At 42.0% G+C, this 20,066-nt stretch overlaps 1 protein-coding gene across 6 annotated transcripts in view; it reads right to left on the bottom strand.

The window, feature by feature from the left end:
• LOC108704484 (ankyrin repeat domain-containing protein 17) overlaps window positions 1–20,066 on the bottom strand; it is a 91,361-nt gene that overhangs the window by 4,525 nt on the left and 66,770 nt on the right. For all 6 annotated transcript variants that reach the window (XM_041579703.1, XM_041579704.1, XM_041579707.1 and 3 more), the window contains 9 exons: window positions 18,986–19,081; window positions 18,091–18,207; window positions 17,484–17,655; window positions 16,821–17,259; window positions 13,527–13,679; window positions 12,867–13,016; window positions 4,142–5,796; window positions 3,746–3,931; window positions 1,500–1,748 (listed from right to left, as the gene is read on the bottom strand). In XM_041579703.1, coding sequence (XP_041435637.1) covers window positions 1,500–1,748; window positions 3,746–3,931; window positions 4,142–5,796; window positions 12,867–13,016; window positions 13,527–13,679; window positions 16,821–17,259; window positions 17,484–17,655; window positions 18,091–18,207; window positions 18,986–19,081 — 3,217 coding nt within the window. The remainder of the gene's footprint in view (window positions 1–1,499; window positions 1,749–3,745; window positions 3,932–4,141; window positions 5,797–12,866; window positions 13,017–13,526; window positions 13,680–16,820; window positions 17,260–17,483; window positions 17,656–18,090; window positions 18,208–18,985; window positions 19,082–20,066) is intronic.

Below are 20,066 nucleotides of genomic sequence, written 5' to 3'. Positions count from 1 at the left end.
AATCTTTCAGAGTTTATAGATCTAGGTAAGTTGAGCTGTTTCAGTGCTAACAAATTTGTGGTTCTCCAAGCAATTGAAAATGTCAGAAAGGCTTCCACGAGACGTGGCGCAAGAGGTGGTTGTATAGATGCGTCTGTCCCTCGCGTTTGCTATCAGTGGCCTCTTTAAGATGCCTGTGGTGATCAAAATGCCTGAAGTGATCATCCCTATTCTGAACACTCCATTAGTTATTAACAAAATATATGGATTGATATTTATATGGGACATGGCTGTGCAATACCTATGCCAGGCTCATTACACTTATCACTGCTGCTCATCTGACAGCCGGCACTAACCCCATATTTCTTCGAATTTCTGCATATTAACGCTTTCTTGGGCAGTTTCTTCAAGAGCTCTGAGCATACACGCTCAATTAGTTGTTAATGCAATGAATGGGGGAAATGCAGCCTAAGGGTACTGGCTCACATAGAGATTCAACACACGCATTGAAACTCCATTACAGCCAGCAACTCATTTCCTGCCAAAGTTTTTCTACTGGAAATAATTTAAATTGCCTGAGGGAAAACATATGTGCCAATTTGTTCTTACGAAGGTGCCTGGCAGGTAAAATGTAAGAGTGCCAATTCTTCTAATTGTAAAAATACTCACAGGTAACTTTAGACCTTCTTTGATCTTCCTGGAGCTCATCATTGAGTCTTTACCATTTTGGCTATTCGTCTATCCATTCGAAACTTTTTCCTTTTTTAGTTGTTTAAGTTGCCATTTTAAAGCATTTGGGATCATTTTAGCTGAGCAGCCTATAATTTTCTGCATTTCTGTATGTTTTCCCCTCTCCAATCAACTTTTTAATCAAATTACGCTGTTCTTCTGAACAACATCTGGAACAACTCATTTTACTTGATTTTGATTTCTTGAAAGAAATGCACAATAACCAGCATGCACAACATTTGCTGCCTTGCTTCCTTAAATAAGGGCCGTAATTGACACTTTTTTCCCCCCAGAATTAATGACCTCACTAATTGAACTCTACACTGCTATTATTTTGAACAAGTTATCATTATTTTGAACACTGCTATTATTTGGAACAAGCCTGAATTAATGATTTAATTACACAGAATCGGCAGCATGCATGTCATGTGACTGTTGGGTCTGTTGGTTTCCATTACGCTACAACACCTACTAATAAATTATTTGCCATTTAGAAATATAATTTATACCAAAAACAGTGATTTATCAGGTTAGTGATGTCGGACTGTTATTATTCTGAACACGACTGTATATGTCCCTATTAACCAGTGGAACACATCAATTTAAATTTGTTGCAGAGTTCTAATGAATGACTTATATTAGCAGTAATAGGACAGCAGTATGAGAATTTGACGTCCTGATTTTATTTTTAAAGAAATCCAAAGAAAGCAAAATCCCTTACTGATAGAACACCACATTGTTGTAAAGTACAGAGAAAAATTCAAACCTTAATCATAACTTCTGGTACTTACCTTGATTTCCCCCCATGCCTTCAAAAGACCAAATTCCACTGTGACCCACAGCAGTGGCCAAGTTGCTCCCAAGAACGGAGGGTGTGGATGTGCCAGTCTGTCGTATTCTTGCCGAGCGCTCTGTTCCAATTGGCACAGGAACTTTTCTGTCATGAGGCACCGCATTGGGCTTCTCAGACACAATAGGTACTCCAGAAGATGATGGAGACTGCGCTTGCACACTAGCAGCCACAGCTTGAGAGGAGGAATCTGAATAGGAGTTATATTAAAATCAGAACTGTCCATTTGACACAAGACATTATATTATTAATACACTGTGGACATAATGAATGTTAATGAATAATGACTTTGGCAAACAGCATTACTGCTTGAGACACATTTTGTTTGGCATATTAGTGTTTTCAGGCAATTGCAATAAATGTTATTAATACTTATGACTTAAGGCATGGACACTAAACAGGCATCTCTGCATGTGCACAAAGCATGGATGTTACCACTGATACTAGATGCAAGATGCAATTTTCTTTAAACCCTATACCCGTCACATCATTGCACCATAATCGTAAAGAAAATTGCATCTTGTGGGTATTAAAATCAAAATTTTTATATAAGTTGGGAATCAGTTTCGATTTTGCAAAAGAAACAGGAGCAGTGCAGCAAACAGTATTGTCTTGAAAGGAAACATACAGGAGTATGTATATAGACTAGCAAATGTGTTGCCTATTGGGCAATCATGGATTTTGTGCATAATCAGTATTAATATATAAAACCCCCATGTGCAATTATGATTGCCCCATCATAACTAGTGGAATATAAGCCAGAAGCCCTTAGGCCCCATATTTTGTGGTTTGCCATTATCTTAAGTCAAAAGTGAGGCTAGGACCCCCAAAAATAAAAGGTTTTAGTCCACTTCCCCATTGACCGCAGAAGCACTAATTAACAATATTAACCCCAGACATGCCAACAACAATGCACTGCAGAAACATATTCAGGGTATTGCATCAACACCAGATATGGCAGTAACACTGCACTACATAAATGGATTCAGAGTATATGTCAGCACATAAAAAAACATCTTAGGAGGTAACATTAATGCCTGTACATCCTTAATAATTGTAGATCAATGGACTGCACTACAACATTTGGTGCAATTCAGTGACTCTACCAAGACAGTAAAATTGACATTTGCATGACTTGCTAACAGAACAATCCCTTGTCCATCATCAACATTGCAACTATGACCCTGATTATAATTTTGAATATAATATAGCCTGTAGCCAGTGTTATGCTAGAGAGGCACAGTAGTGCATAGTGTAGTAAGGTTTAGCAGTCAGAGGGAGAAAATTGCTTTATCATTTAGAACCAGCCATTTTTTAACCCTCTTTTGTACTAGTCATGTGAACCTTAAAGAATAAGTAAACTTTTTTTCTAAAGTTACCTCGAACAGCCCCCAGAATAACATTCTCCCCGAATTCTCTCTCGTTTAGATTTTGTATTACAAGCAGCTCCTTCAACTACTCCCTTGTCTAGAGTGAAGCTCTGCCCCAATTTCTTTTCTGCGATTCCATCTGAGATTATTTTACCCAATGTGGGATTGTCACAGGTCCTTCAGACTCAGCAAAGCACATCAGTTTGGGACAGATGTGAGAGTGCAGCCAGAAGAAGCAAGTGCCAATCTGCCAAGTTCTAGATAGCCCAGGGGTGGGCTATGATGAACTGTGCAGGAGGAAAACTACACACATGGTAGGAGTAGGTACACATTAGTAAGAGTTCCTGAGTTCCTGACTTAATGTGCCAGTTTGGCTACTGGACTGCTTGTCTATTTTTATTTTAAAAGCAGTGGCCAGCCCAGTTGCCTGTAAACATTCACTTACCCCTTGCATTGAATCTCCTCCATCTGTGATTTGAGCAAGTGATGTTTTCTGATGGCGCATGCGCATTCTTCTCGTTCGCTGCCATGCTATGTACCCTTTATAGTAGGTTATTACGCATGCATTCCTCTAATAGTTGGTACATTGTATGTGCATGTGCAGTTCTCAGCTCAACTCAGAACCCTCCATAGAGGGTTGCACCACATGCACAAAGTATTAATATGTATATTTATAAGGATAGATAGCTTGACATGCAAACTGAACTGCCTAGTCAACAAAGCAGTGAGTTTGTCAACTAATAATATTGAACACTTTTTTTGGTGGGGGGGGGGGGGGGCGGTTCGAGATAAAAATCTAAACAAACTTAAATCTTACCACTTGACGCTGAGGAACATGGAGTTAATAAACTAAGCTGGGAAAAATGTTGTCTGTTGAAATTAGCAGCTGCAGGTTGACCTCCGTGTGTATACATTTGACCCCCAGACAAATTAGAGGCAAATGTACCCATATGTGTAGTAGGCGATGCCACAGATGTGTACGATGAATCAATGTTCACAATACCTGTAGAAAGAGGAGTTCAGAAGTGTATTACAGTTTAGCAAAAAAGATATAAGATAGCCTTTAGTAAATCATTAGTTGGTCAACAACAACACTAATGTCAGCCATGCTAAACAAACTGCAAAGAATACTAAAAATAATCTACCAGGGTCCATGACACAAAATAATACTGTTAACCAAAATTCTCAGTAATACAAAAACGCAGTAACCTACCTGACTGACTTGGAGACGGCCTCTGCATTGGTGGCCTGAAACCTGGAGCTTTGGAAGTATCAGATGGAAGCATTGATTCAGGATTTGGCAAGAATGAAGACTGCGTGGAAAGGATGGAATCTGGAGCAGACTGAGACGAGACCATCGAACCACTCCAGAAAGGGTGTGTTGTGGCTGGATTGTTTTCAAACAGAGTACTAAAAGGACCAAATGGTAGAGCAGAGCTGAAGTTTTGGGCCATAGGCTTATTTGAAGGATGATTGGAAATCTGAGCAGCACTTTGTGTACTTAGACTGGAAGGATGTGGACCAGAAGAGGGCAAACTTTGGGGCCGTTTAATATTTGCATGTGAAACAAGGGTTGTCACAGGAGAATTCTGTGCAGGAACCTGGTTCTTGTAAGTTGTGTTTGCTCCATGTAAGTGGTGCCTTACTGAAGAACCTTCCATTTTAGCAGCAGACTGAGCAGACACCATAGATGGCTGGGATACAGAGTAAGATGAAGGTATGTTGGAAGTAACAGGTGAAGCTTGGTGAGAGGGACCATTGACTGTCAAGTTAAGCGATGGAGCCATCCTTGAGTCTGACTGAGGAGTTTGTGACTGCATTAAAGAAGGCCGTGGATCTTGTGAAAAAGAATTTGGAGGCTGTGAATGTGCCGAGTGCATTGAGGTACTGCCAGAGGTAGAGCTCACTTGCTTACTTATGCCCGAGCTTGTTGTTTCCATAAGAGGCTGGGCACCTAATTCCTGCTCAGAGGACAATGAGGTCCCTTTGTTTGGAGAACATGTCAGATAATCAGAAGGGCTGCTTCTAGATCCTCCTCCAGGAAGGGATGGTGGGGAAGGTGAGGAAGGAGAGGATGCAGGATGGTGTTCTTTGGCAGTGGGTACAGGGCAGGTGGAGGCTGTTGGTGTTGTGATGTGGCTACCTGCAGTTGTAGTAACTGTGGTTGTAGTAGCATTAGAGGTTTTAACCACTGTGACAAAAAGCTGTCTTCTGACTGATGGTGAATTGAGGTTCCCAGTAGATGAGACAGGCACACCTGGGACTGCAGAGTTTGTGATAGATGTTGGGCTCGTTGACAAAGGGACTCCTGACATCACCTGAGGGATAGTGATATTCTGGTTAGAATGACGAGGCATCACGTGAGACTTAGGCGAATTGGTAGCTCGTGCAGGGCTTAGAGGCCTGACAGGAAAAGGACCCCAGGTGGATTGTGCTGGAGGAAAAGTACCTCCAAAATGTGTCATGGGCAACCGTGGTGGACGAATTTGCTGAAAAGTCTGGGCAGCAAGTAAAGCATGGGCAAATTGTGGAGGAGGATATGCCAAAGGGATAGAGACTGGAAATCCTGGCCGGATATTGTTCACAGGGTTTTTCAAGGGTTTGTGCACAGATGTTGAAGAAATGGCTGGCACAGTGAGGGAAGAGGCAGCTTGTGAATTTGAGGAGACTGTGACAGCAGTGACTTTAATTCCCATGACTGAACTGCTGACCGAGGAAATGGCAGACGAGGATGCAGACACTGCTTTTGAATTTGCAGAGGTGCTCTTTAAACGATTCTTTGGGATTAGTTCATCTATTTCTTTGTCAGGATCTTTTATGAGTGCATTGATTAGATGTGTTGCCTGTCTTGTTGATTCTGTTCCACCCCTAAAAAATTAGATCATTTAAAAAAAATGATCACTTAGTTTACTGAAACAAAAGAGTAAGAATAAGCTGCCTGCAAACACATATATATGTCATACCGGAGTCGTGTTATCCCCATTGAGCATACAGTTGCAAGCATTCTTATTAAATCAGCCCTTGCAATTAGGTATCGGAATCACATCCAAGGACTGATGAAGATGTCTGAAACAGACCCTTTAAAGTCCTTGGATAACCAGATGGCAAACCAAGCTGTCATTGAGAAGCAAATTTCCTCCCCTTATTCAGCTGCTGGTTGCCCCCTGACTAATATATTTGCCACCTCTGACAAAAAAGTCTGCATTCAGATTTGTTATTTCATATCCTTTAAAGAGATAGTGACACATTCCAGATTTTAATATGAACATGACACTATGCCCATATATCCCTGCCCTGCATATTTGCACCCTGCTTTCCACTACCTGTTCCCAGGCCCCAGTAAATAAAATAGGGCAGTCACAGAGGCAGGTTCAAGCAGATGGGCCTTGCAGATGATGTTTCAGTTGGTGGAGGGGCAAAATTCCGATAGGTGTGGTACTGTTTCTAGATCAGCCTACTGAATCATTGACCTGCCTGGCAGACATGTCATCGATTTCAACACCACTCTGCATGGAGTTGTTTCAGTAGCAACACTTGTTAATTACGGTGAGCTGTGAGAGTAAGCAGAGGAAGGGGTGCACCTTTCCTATTTAAGGTGCAAATGATTTTTTAGTATATAGGCATACCCCTTTACATGGAAAAAGAGAGATTTTTGTACTTACCGTTAAATCTTTTTCTCTTGTCCTATATTGGGGGACACAGGCACCATGGGGATGAAGATCCTGCAGCAGGAGATTGGACACTAAGTTGTTAAAAGTTGACTCCTCCTCCTCCTGCTCTTGGTTTCATCCCCTGTCTCCTCCTAACAACCTCAGTTTCGACCGAAGAAGGAGCATAATGACCCAAAACAGAAGAGGAAGTTGGAAACCCCCTTAAAACCGAAAACTTTAGTAAAATATCGGAAAACATCCACTAAAATATGAACTGTAATAACAAGTATATAACTTTAATCAGTAACAGTGTCAGAACAGGGAGGGAAGGCCTGTGTCCCCCAATATAGGACAAGAGAAAAAGATTTAACGGTAAGTACAAAAATCTCTCTTTCTCTTGCCTAATTGGGGGACACAGGCACCATGGGGATGTCCCAAAGCAACCCAGAGGGCGGGACACTGCGTACCCCAAAAGGCGTTCAACCAATTACAGTCTGTAACACCTTCCTCCCGAAGCTGGCTTCGGCTGAAGCTAGTGTGTGTAGCCTGTAGAAGCGCGTGAAGGTATGAAGGGACGTCCAGGTGGCCGCTCTGCAAACTTGTTCCGCCGAAGCTTGGTGTCGGACTGCCCAAGACATGCTGAGAGAGCGGGTGGAGTGAGCTCTCACCTTGAGTGGAGGTGGCTTCCCCTTCAGGGCATAAGCCCGAGTGATCGTAGTACGGATCCACTTAGCGATCGTCGTCTTGGCGGCCTTGGAACCGCATTTAGGCCCCGTAGGAATGATAAAGAGAGCATCAGTCTTCCTAACACTCTTGGTGGCCTGCAAGTATGAAGTGATAGCGCGAACAACGTCCAAATTGTGCAGTTTACACTCAATAGGATGCTTGGGATCCGGACATAAGGAGGGTACAATGATATCTTGGTTCAGGTGGAATTCCGAAACTACTTTAGGTAGAAAGTCCGGAGTAGGCCTGAGCACTACCTTGTCCTTGTGTATGATGGTGAATGGTTGCTTGCAGGAAAGTGCCGCCAGTTCCGACACCCTTCTAGCCGATGTGACGGCCAAGAGGAAAACCACCTTTTCAGTCAGAGTAGAGAGAGGTAAAGAGTCAATGGGTTCGTAAGGATCCTCCTGAAGAACAGAGAGAACTAGGTTAAGATCCCAGGGAGGTACAGGATAACGATACGGAGGCACCAACCTCGTAGCGCCTTGAAGGAAAGTTTTGATATGACTCCTGAGTGCTAGTCGCTTCTGGAGCAGGACAGACAGTGCTGAAACTTGAACCTTCAGTGAACTAACCGCCAGACCTTTCGTTAAGCCTTCCTGCAGGAAAGAGAGGACGTCCGCTTCCTTAGCCTTCTGAGGATCCAACTCTCTGACCTCACACCACATGATGAATGTCTTCCACACTCTGTGGTAGGCTTTTGCTGAAACAGGCTTCCGTGCCCGAAGCATGGTGGGTAGGGCCTCGGCAGGAGCTCCAGCTCTTCTGAGAACTAGGGCCTCAAGAGCCACGCCGTTAAAGCCCACTGATGAGAACTCGGGTGAACGATGGGACCCTGAGTCAGGAGATCTTCCCTCTGAGGCAGATGAAATGGTTCGCCCGACGCCAGCTGTACCAAGTCTGCGAACCACGCTCTCCTTGGCCAGAACGGTGCCACCAGAATCGTTTGAGTTCCTTCTCTTTTTATCTTCTTGATGACCTTTGGTAGCAGCGCCAGGGGTGGGAAAATGTACGCCAGGGAGAATCGCCAAGGGATCACAAGAGCGTCTACTGCGTAAGCCAGAGGATCTAGGCTTCTTGCCACGAAGCGTTGAACCTTTCGATTGCTTCGGGACGCCATCAGGTCGATGTCTGGCAGTCCCCATCTCTCCACCAAGAGTTGGAAAACTTCCTGATGAAGGCACCACTCTCCGTGATCTATCGTTTCTCTGCTCAGATAGTCCGCTATCCAATTGTCGACCCCCGGTATGTGGACCGCCGATAGGGCAGGAACGTTGTGTTCCGCCCATTCCAGGATGCTGCTTGCTTCCCGAAGGGCTGCTTGGCTTCTCGTGCCGCCCTGATGGTTTATATATGCAACGGCTGTTACATTGTCGGATTGTATCCGCACTGCTCGACCACGGAGTAGGTGGGTCAGGTTCTCTAGGGAGTATCGAATTGCCCTCAATTCCAGGAGATTGATGGAAAGTTTTCTCTCTTCTCGATCCCAAAGGCCCTGGACCGTCGTTTGCTCTAGTACGCCTCCCCAACCCCGTAGGCTGGCGTCCGTCGTGAGAATTGTCCAGTGGTGAGGGGGAAACGGTTTTCCGCCTGCTGTGCGATGTGGTTGTAGCCACCAGTCGAGGGAGAGTTTTACCTTGTGCGGAAGGACTATTCGGCGATCGAGATCCTTCCGATCCCTCCTTTGTTGAAGTAGAATGGTATGTTGAAGGGGTCGGGTATGGAATTGAGCGTATGGAATCGTTGGGAAGGACGCTACCATCGTCCCGAGAGCCATCATGGCCACCCGCAGGGAGACTGTGGGAGCCGTCCGAATGGTCTGAATTCTGTCCTGCAGGGTGTTGGTCTTGTCCCGTGGGAGGAAGGCTCTCCCCTGCCTGGAGTCCAAGATCAGACCCAAGTATTCTATTGTCTGTGTCGGAGTTAGAATGGATTTGTTGAAGTTGATCATCCACCCTAAGTTGGTCAGGGTGTGTAGGACCTGGGTAGTGTGGCGATGAGCTGCGGATGCTGATGGGCCCTTTACGAGAAGATCGTCCAAATAGGGAACGACCGGTATTCCTTTGAGTCTCAACCCCTCTAGTGCTGCCGCCATGACCTTGGTGAAGGTGCGAAGGGGCCGATGAGAGACCGAAGGGAAGGGCTACAAATTGCCAGTGTTGACCGTCGACGAAGAATCTGAGAAACTGGTGGTGAGCCGGGTGGATGGGTATGTGGAGGTAGGCTTCCTTGATGTCTATCACTGACATGAATTCGCCGTCTTCCATAGCTGCCAAAACTGACTGGATTGACTCCATCTTGAAGTGACATTTTCGAACAAAGGGGTTGAGGTCTTTGAGGTCTAACACTGGTCGTAGAGACCCATCTTTTTTGGGTACCATGAATAGGTTGGAGTAGTACCCTCTGCCCTTGTCTGAAGTTGGAACTGGCTGTATGGTCCCGGCCTTGGCAAGGTCGTGTATGACCGAGAGAAACCTGGCTTTGTTGAGTCTGAGACTGGGCAGCCTTGAAATGAAGAATCTGTGGGGTGGTCTTTGCGTAAAGTCTATCAATAGTCCTTGTGAAACCACCCGAAGGACCCAGAGGTCCCGTACATGATTTTGCCACACCTCCCGAAAGAATTTGAGTCTGCCTCCTAGTGGGATCCTTTCGGGGGTGGGCACCCCTTCATGCTGAGCTGGACTTGTCCTGGGAGGGCTTAATTGTAGTCTTGTTGGAAGACCAGCTGGGTCTTTGTTTGCCCTGATAGCGTGATCGGAAATTCGAGCTGGATTTATCCGTCTGTGTCTTTGAACGTTGGCCTTGCCTGAAGGGACGAAAAAAGGGCCTTCGTTTGAAAGGGGGTCTCTTGGTTCTAGTCTGAGGGAGTAGGGTGCTCTTGCCACCCGTTGCCTGGGATATAATTTTGTCAAGCTCGGCTCCAAAGAGTAATTTTCCTTGAAAAGGAAGGCTGACTAGTGAGCGTTTGGATGTTAAATCGGCAGACCACGATTTTAGCCACAAAAACCTCCGAGCCGCCACAGATTGGGCTGAGGCCTGTGCCACCATCTTCGCTGCGTCAATTGCTGCATCGCCGATATAGGAGGTAGCATCCGCAATCTGAGACAACAGGTTGTCAGTAGTAGGATCCTCTGAACCAATAAGTTGTGCTGCTTGCTCCACCCAGACCTCCATGGCCTTTGCGACCCAGGCAATAGCGAAAATTGGACGAAAGGCGGAGCCTGACGCTGTGAATGCCGACTTGCAGAACCCTTCGAGGCGTTTGTCGATAGGGTCCTTGAATGCAGCCGCGTCTGCTACAGGTATGGTGGTGTTCCTTGACAGTCTGGAAACCGGAGGATCTACTGCTGGGGGTGTCGCCCAGAGATCGGTGCACTCCTGAGGAAAGGGGTATGTTTGAGAGAATCTCCTAGAAATCTGAACCCTGTGGTCAGGGTGCTTCCACTGGGACTTTATTAAGTCGTCGAGTTGTTCGTATGCTGGAAATACATGTGAACTTTTCTTATGTCTTTTGAAGATGTTCTTGGCAGGTTCAATAGTCGTGACTGAGTCTTCAATATTAAGAGTATTAAGTACTGCTTGTATGAGACCTTCGACCTCCTTTTGAGTTCTCGGAGAGTCTAAGTCTGGATCCAGATGCTCCTGGTCAGAGTCATCCTCAGATAAAACTTGGCCTTCCTCATCGGAGGGAGTGAAATTTTCACCTGGGGAATCTGGAGGGGACAGAGCATGCCTTTTAGCACCTGTAGGACGGTCATCGAACCTGGGAGGGTGAGAAAGGCGCTCAAGGACCTTGTCTATGGTCTCTGGAATGCGGGCCAGGTTTTGGATGCCTGCAAGTGAGAGTGATAAGGCCCTGACTAACTCAGAATCAGAAGTGCTGGCCATTGGAGGTGGCACTGAGTCTGGTGGTCTGCATGCTAAACACACTGAATCAGCCGAAGCGGTGGAAAATTTAGCTTTGCATTGTGTGCAGGCCAAAAATGAAATTTGAGTATGGGAGCGAGTAAGAGCTGAGGACTTGGAGGTCCTGGGCTCTTCTGTTTTGTCTGCCATGATGCTCCTTGTAAGGTAAATAAAAGATCTTTTTTTTTTTTTTTGAGACAGGGGTCCCCAGTCAAGTGAGGGGTGGATGGCAGATAGAGAGGGACTTTCTGGCTTGAAGGGCCTGTGGAGACAGAAGGTATATGGGATAAGGGACCCTGAACCTAAGGCCAAGACGCAGTAAAAGACAGGTACTTGCCTGACAATGGAGAAGGGAGAGAGACAGAGACTCTGTAAGCTCCGTTCCTGTCCTTGTGCTGAAGGGAGTCCCTGCAGAGAGTAGCAGCTGCCTGCAGAGAACAGGTGAACCGCTCCGTGTGCCGCGTGAATGAAGAGGCGCAGAGAAAATGGCGCGTCCTACAGGAACGCTGGGCGGAAGCGGAAGTGCGTTCCAGCGTGGAACGCAAGAAGCCGCGCCAAGAGAGAGAGGCGGGAGGAACCGTTGGGAGACTGTAGGGAAGGAAACAAGCCAAAACGGAGCACTACTCAGGGGTAAGAGAACCAGGGAAGAGTGTGGCAACGCTAAGGGGGCAACAGTAGAGTGAAACAATTAGTTCATACTCACAAGAACACCAGCTGGTCCATGCCCTTTTGTAGAATCTCCCTATAGAATTTACAAATAAAAATATATATGAACAAACACATATATCTGTATTTGTAGTATACCTACCAGACACCAGACAAGTGTGCTGTGCGCTGCTGCAGGCCTCCGAAGAGCGGGAAGCAGCGCAGGGAGATAGGGGCAAGCCTGCAGACCTCCGTAGAGCGGGAAGGCTGTAGGGCAATTTGGTATAGCTGGAGAGGCTCTTGAAAGGATCAATGGCCCCTAAATGTGGCATGATCGTAACACGTAGTCTTGATCAATTGCTCCAGCCACAGGTTATATGTGTCTTCTCCTTCTGAGGACACTAAACGAAACTGAGGTTGTTAGGAGGAGACAGCGGATGAAACCCAGAGCAGGAGGAGGAGGAGTCAACTTTTAACAACTTAGTGTCCAATCTCCTGCTGCAGGATCTTCATCCCCATGGTGCCTGTGTCCCCCAATTAGGCAAGAGAAATATATTTTTTTTAAAACCTTAATAGCTAGGTATAAATCTCATGTTGACACAGTCCATAATTTTTGTCTTTTCTGTCCGAACACCTGTTAACCATCATGGAGCTTTGCACCCATATAAGGAACAGAAAACACATATGTCAGTATGAAAATGTATTTACATGCTAGAATTCACGGATAGAAAAACAACACTGTACACTAAAAGCAGGAAACTGGTGCTTGAGTCAAAGCATGCAGTATCAAGCAAGAATACATTCAGAAAAAAACCCATTCAGCACCAAAAAGATAACAGGCTTTAACCTCTACATGATCTCAACCTGCATTGCTAAGGTTTGCTCCATCATGTACCTCTACTCTTCATAAATTTACCCAGAGAGCAAACATTATCCAAAGCCACTGTTACTAAAAAAAAATATCTACACTACTTAGGCTTAAAAGAGAATGCATAACTGCCATCACTTTACCTTATTGTTATGATTCGATCACCAGTTTTATCCTTTTGTTTATCAATATCGATATGTGCACCAGTAAACTCTCTTATGGCATTAATGTTACACCCTCCTCTTCCAATGACTCGAGAAATGACTGTGGATGGTACAGAGACTTTCTTTGACCTGGAAAAAGACAAAATCCATTTTAACAATTAGTCACCATACTGCTAGCCTTTATACTGTATTACAAAGCATAAATCTTAAGACACCACAATCAGCATTCCAGCACACATGCTTTTCCTCCTACAACAGGTGTACAATACCAACAATGAAAACATTGTGGGAATAGTCACTATCCAGGAAAAACCATGTGCCAAAAGACTGGCATGCACGGACTACAAATAATTAACCTTTATAATAAGCTTTTTATACTTTGTGCTGGCCAGTTGTAAGTTATTAAATACACCCAGTTTTCATAAAATTCCTTGCAGATGTTTCCTTTTCATGGAGTTTTGCTACACCCCAGTAGTTTGTATAAATGAGCTTGTTAAGCTCCGACAAACGGCTATATTTACTAGAAGAAATAAAGGGTCCATCACTGTCACCACTTTATTATGGCCCGTCATGCCACGGACGCTTATTGGTTTTAAAAACAAGAATGCTACACATTGTCAACAATTTCTGAATACTTGCCTTCTAACTACTTCCTTCCATCCTTCTTCCCTTTTCTGTCCCCTCTTTGGACTTGCTATTGTAAGCTTTCCATTGGGAGAAGAAAGAGGAGTCGGTCCAGATTTGTTTGCAGACAAGGAGTTACAAGCTGATTCAACTATCGACTCTGACAACCTTGAAAACAAAATACATGTTTGAGAACGCCTAATGGCACAACAAGACTACATTTTGAAGGGAACCTGTCATCTTAAGAAATAATTCAAAATCCTATTTTGTGATTTTAAAATAAACTACACTTACCCTGTAACAATTATGTAAATCTTGTTTTTTTTTTTTTTAGTCTTGGAATTCACAAATCATTTTATAGACTCTGTTATGAAGGCAATCTTTGAATCATGCCAAAATATAATTTATGTGCCAGAATGGGGGACGGGATGCCCATGCACTAGCTAAACAAAGAGAGCAATAACATCTAAGAAATGCAGAATGGAAAGTAAAAGTAATTGCCTGCCTAGCCTTCATGCCTAAAGGTGGACATACATAGAGAGAACCGCTCGTTTGGCGCCAAACGAGCGGATATCTCCCTGATATGCCCTCCTAGAGATAGGTTGATCCAATCATAATGAAAGGTATAAGGGCATTCGGATCGTGGGACCGCATCAATGACCAGAGGCAGTCCGCGATCCGAAGGTATTTTTACCCCTGTCAGATTGACATCTGGCCAACTCTCAGCCAGATATAGATCGGGGAAGCCTATTGGAGGGCCCCATAAACGGGCCGATAAGCTGCCGACTCAGTCTGTGCCACCTTAAGGCATTGAGGAGGGGCAGGCAAAATTTGATTGACAAGTTTATAACAAATATGGATGCTTTAATAATATAAATTAAAAAATAGGGTTTCATGTTTCATTTGAAAAGAACTTTTATTTTACAGCTTTTAATTTGAGACCCCTTTAAATTCTTTCAGCATACTGTAACTACTGCTGTATAACTGACCAACTGTGTATTTAAATAACGCCAGATGTAACCATGTATCAAAGGTGGTTGCATGCACTCTTTTTATATGAAAAAGACAAAATTGTAACAGGACTGAAACACAACATACAAAATAAAACACAAAAACCCTCTCCACAGAGACTCCTTAGATCAGTGATCCCCAACCAGTAGCTTGTGAGCAACATATTGCTCTCCAACCCCTTGGATGTTGCTCTCAGTGGCCTCTGAGCAGGTGCTTATTTTTGAATTCCAGGCTTAGAGGCAAGTTTTAGTTCCAGAAAAACCAGGTGTACTGCCAAACAGAAGCTCCTGTATACTACCAGTCCACATAAGGACTACCAATAGGCAATCATCGCTCTTATTTGGCACCCCAAGAACATTTTTCATGCTTGTATTGCTCTCAAACTCTTTTTACATCTGAATGTTGTTCACGGGTGAAAAGGGTTGGGGACGCCTGCCTTAGATGGACCTTCTCAGTCAACACAGCTTAACACAAACCTAACTTTGCCAATACTCTAAAAATAAGAGGTTCAATGTTCCCTATATGGAAACAGCAAAAGGAATTTATACATAAAAAAAGGCACAAAACCACTATGGTACCACTTGCAATACCAAAGACTCTGCAGCAGCAGGTTCCAGCTTCTGAGGTGATTTGATGACCAAAGCAAAGGACTTTATTCTGGGGGTCCAAAATTAGACCAAACTAGAAGACTTTTGAGAAACACTGCTGCTATACTGCCCCACATCAAATGGAAAAGTCCACAAAAGCTGCAAAACCAATGAAAGGGAATATATATGTTTTTTATATTATGGCATAACTATTACTATATCTGTAGCCAGTGGATAAAAGCACATTTAAGAGCACAAGGATAGTGAGATGAAGGGCAGATTTATAAAGGATGAATGGCACATCCCTGTACACAGGTTATAAAGGGGCTGTGACTAATCACAAAACAACAATCACATGTTACCACTTTATGCAATCAATGACGATCCACCTAGTGGTTAAAGTGCTAAGTGTTACCAACATATCTATGCAATACGATGTGCAAAAAGAAAGAAAGAAAAAATTAAAAACAAAAGAAAATGGGGGAAAATAATAACATAATATATGCTATACGTGCTCCTCAAAAAAACAAAAATAATAATTAGTAAGGAAAAAGTAATTGATAAGAAAAAAGGTAGAAAAAGAAATGGACTAAATAAAGTAACTATTAATGAATCTTTAAAAAATAAATCATTAAAGATTCATTAATAGTTACTTTATTTAGTCCATTTCTTTTTCTACCTTTTTTTTATCAATTACTTTTTCCTTACTAATTATTAATATTTTTTGTTTTTTTGAGGCGCACGTATAGCATATATTATGTTATTATTTTCCCCCATTTTCTTTTGTTTTTAATTTTTTCTTTCGTTCTTTTTGCACATCGTATTGCATAGATATGTTGGTAACACTTAGCACTTTAACCACTAGGTGGATCGTCATTGATTGCATGAAGTGGTAACGTGTTTTGTGATTGGTCACATCCCCTTTATAACCTGTGTACAGAGATGTGCCATTCAACCTATGAGTAAGTGCCCCAGCAGGCACGAAAAGCGTTAGGTCTTGCTCTGATGTCCTAATCAATTTTTTAATTGATTGATTCATTATTTCGGGGGATACTCACATTTTCCTTTTTTGAAATGTTGACTTGGACTTACACCCTAGGACTGGGGTGAATTGTGAGTATATTCTCCATGATTAACTTTAATAATATTTGATTTTGAATTATTAATTAGTTTTGTAGTAGTACCTATACATATACATATTTTTTGGCACCAACATAAACTATATTATTACAGATTTATAAACTGTCAAATAGAAAATTTCAATTTACAATTTTTTTTTAAGGTCAAAATTGTCAAGTTCAACTAGGGAGTCATCAAGACTTGATTCAAGTTTTTTTTTAAAAAAAATTGTATTTGATTTTCGAGATTTATCATACTCTGGCCCTTTCAGAATTCAAATTCAACTATTCATCACCTAAAACCTGCCGAATTGCTGTTTAAGTGTATGGAAGGGGTCCAGAGATCAATTTTGAGATGTTTGCTACCTTGCTGACTTTCAATTTTTTTTTTTGGAGATATAACTCGAATCAAGTTCGATTCGAGTTTTCGAATGTTAAATTTAAAAAATTAGAAAAATTTGATTCATTAATACATTTCGATAAGTCGAATTTCGAATTTGTGAGTTTATGGGAGTTCCAAAAATTCACATGAATTCAAAATTCGACCCTTGATAAATGTGCCTCTTAGAAAGCATTATCACTCAAGGACTTACTTTACTGAAGCTTTAATGGACACTAATTTTCGTTCTTCCTTGGGAGACGTTACAAGAACAGAAGGTTTCTTCTTGTTCTGAATAGCAGTACCATTACTGTAAGAATGATTGTCACTCTTATTGCTGCTGTTGCTGCTTTCATCACTGCAACTAGAGATCCTCATGTTATCACTGTCCCCGCTCTCGCTGGTACTGCTGCTTTTGGATTCCCCATTAAGTTTTTCCTGCTGTCCAAATGATAGAGGGAGCTGGTCCTCAAAAATTATTTGCACAGCTTCTGAGGAGATCATATTTTTTCTGCTTTTCCTTTTTGTACTGTTTGTAGTAATTGTATTATTACGTTTTCCATGAGAACCAGCAAGTGTGGTCCATGTAGCAGATATGCCAATAGTGGTTGTTGTGGTTGCACTAGGTGGCTCTGTTAAAATGTGAGGTTCATCTGTTTTAAAAAAAAAAAAAAAAAAAAAAAAAAAATGCAATTTTAATAAACACAATACTTTTTGATTCAAAACTATATGCTTTGAATCTCTGCAGCTAATTACTGACATCAAGTAAAACATTAACAGCATGATAAGGTATTGTGCAAAAGGAGACACTGTAAACAATTCATACAAAACCACATCAATTATTTGACATTAATATCCAGATACAAATCCATTTTACCTTCAGCCTTTTGCTTTTCTTTTTCAAGTGCAGCTTGTAACTCAAAGTTTTCCTTATTTTTAGCCTCAATTTCTTCAAGTTTTCTTCGTTGTTCTTCCTTCTTCTTGCGCCTTTTCTCCTTCCTTTTTTCTCGTTTTGCTGCCAAAGCAAGGCGTCTGCTTTCTTCTCTTAACTATGAAACGTGAAATTCAGGCACTTCGTAATAAGATTGACTGTTATACTAACCTAACCAGGTCTAATGAGACAATAACTATATAAGTTCTGTACAGTGTCTTATTTAAACCAATACTTGCCAAGCATTGATGAACTGAAATGAACATGAATTGTTCAGTGAGAGGCATCTGTAAATTAACCTAATGTCTGACAAAAACACAATTCTGGATAGGAAGTCTGTTCCTGGCCCTAATAAATATAAATATGAACCAATTATACAGCCTTTTCTGCAAGCTAGTGTTGGAAACATGAAGGAACAAAACACAAAGTACAAATAAACACCATCATCTATAAATGCAAAAGGTTATTTTATATATGTGGGGGTGGGTGGAACCCAAAACAAACCACTTTAGAGCCCACTTAATAGAAGCTTGGGATTATAGTAGAAAATTACCTTTTCCAGATCCAGTTCTTCTAACAAGATACTTGCATTTTTGTTTGCTTCAGCAGCCTGACGATCTTTGGCTTGAACTATTGATTCCATGCAAAGGTGGCACTTTTTTAACATCTCCTATAATAAACAGATTATGGTTATAATCAGGTACAATACAGTTACACATTTGTTTCCAGCAGACAAACTAGATGTATCACAGTCAACTGCAATATTATTACACATTAAAAGCAAGCAAGACTGCTGAGTAATATTTAGATATTCAGAAGACGAAGCCAAACTGCATCGTTTAATAGACCCCAAAATGCAAGCAAACCCTACCATTCTTACAAGATGACCTGACAGAACACAAAAAAAGCTACTTGCTTACTGCTGAAGCAACAAGGAAAGCAACAGCAGAGGCAAGGCTTATCTGCAGTACACAAAGCAGGGTGGAGATAAGCCCGAAAATGCCTGTTTTATAATATATTTGGCCCAATCTCCGATACACATACCTGCATTCAAACAGAAGCTGTACTTTTCAGTTCAGATAAATGGAACGGCTTCTCTCGGATGATTATGACTGCATGGTTTCTAAAACCTGTATCTTAGCAGGTTTATATGCAAGATTCTATTATTTAGGATTTTTTATTTTTTTTTAAACATTGTAATGGGGGAAAAACAAATTACAAATTTTCATGATTTTCTAGAACAGCAGCAAAATGAGAAATTATGCCCCTTAGAGCATTTCACAGCGTACTACATCGAAGTTGTTCCGTTCTAGAGACCAGACACTTAAATATGTATATGCAAAATATGCTTTCTGTCAAAGAAGCAAAAAAAAAAAAAAAAAAAAAAAGTTTTACCATCTAAATAGATGTTAAAATACATGAAATCTTGTCACTTATGTAAATCTTACCTTGTCAGTTATTGTTGCAATATATCTCATGCACTCAGAGTCAGATGGGAACTGGTTAACTTCTTTCACTAAATAGCGGACAACTTTGACATGACCCTGAAAACAAGTATTCGTAATAGAATTATCCATCTCGCAAGGACAAAACATGGCTTTGATTTCCTTGTTTAGCTTGAGAAATAACAAAACACATTTTAGTGAGCCCCATTCATGGAACTCAATGTTGTTGAGATGGGTCTTGAGTTTTGAAGCCTTCAGAAGAACAGGTTTCCGGATAATAGATACCACAGCTGCATAATATAAATATATTGAGCTTGACTCTCAATGATTTGATATACTACACGTATACTCTTGTTCTTACATTAAAGGAACAGTAAAAATAAAAACTGGACAAATAGATAGGATGTGCAAAATGTTTCTTATATAGTTAGGCGAAAATGTAATGTATAAAGGCTGGAGTGACTGGATGTCTAACATAATAACACTACTTCCTGCTTTTCAGCTCTATAACCGAGTTAGTCAGCGACTTGAATGTGGGCCAGATGGGATATAACTGTTCAATTAGTTTGCAATTAATGCTCAGTATTCAGCTCAGATTCAAAAGCAACAGTTATGGCCCATGTGCCCCCCCCCTCAAGTCACTGATTGGTTACTGCTTGGTCACCAGTCAGTGGAAACCAAGAGAGCTGAAAAGCAGGAAGTAGTGTTCTATTATGTTAGACATCCAGTAACTCCAGCCTTTATACATACAATTTTTGCCTAACTAACTATATTAGAAAAATGTTTTATTTTGCACAGCCTATCCATTTACCCAGTTTTTATTTTTATACCGAACAATTCCTTTAAGCTAGATTCCTGTATGACTATAGCCTCAATCAAACGTTAAATCATTCCACAAGCAGTGCATCACACCTTTAGATGCAGTGCCTTGCAAAACTTTTCCAAGCCAATACCGCTTCTTAAATGTTACTGAATAAATCCTAAACACAGATCCTACATGATTTGGATTTATTTTAAAGCAAAGGGTTATGTGGTTGTAGTTGTCACTGATCCCAGCAACCAAATAACTTTGATGTTATCAATT

The sequence above is a fragment of the Xenopus laevis genome, chromosome 1S (genome assembly GCF_017654675.1).
Source record: "Xenopus laevis strain J_2021 chromosome 1S, Xenopus_laevis_v10.1, whole genome shotgun sequence".
NCBI classification, from domain to species: Eukaryota; Metazoa; Chordata; class Amphibia; order Anura; family Pipidae; genus Xenopus; species Xenopus laevis.
The sequence above is the reverse complement of the archived record's forward strand: the minus strand, read 5'-3'. Positions and strand labels throughout refer to the sequence as shown.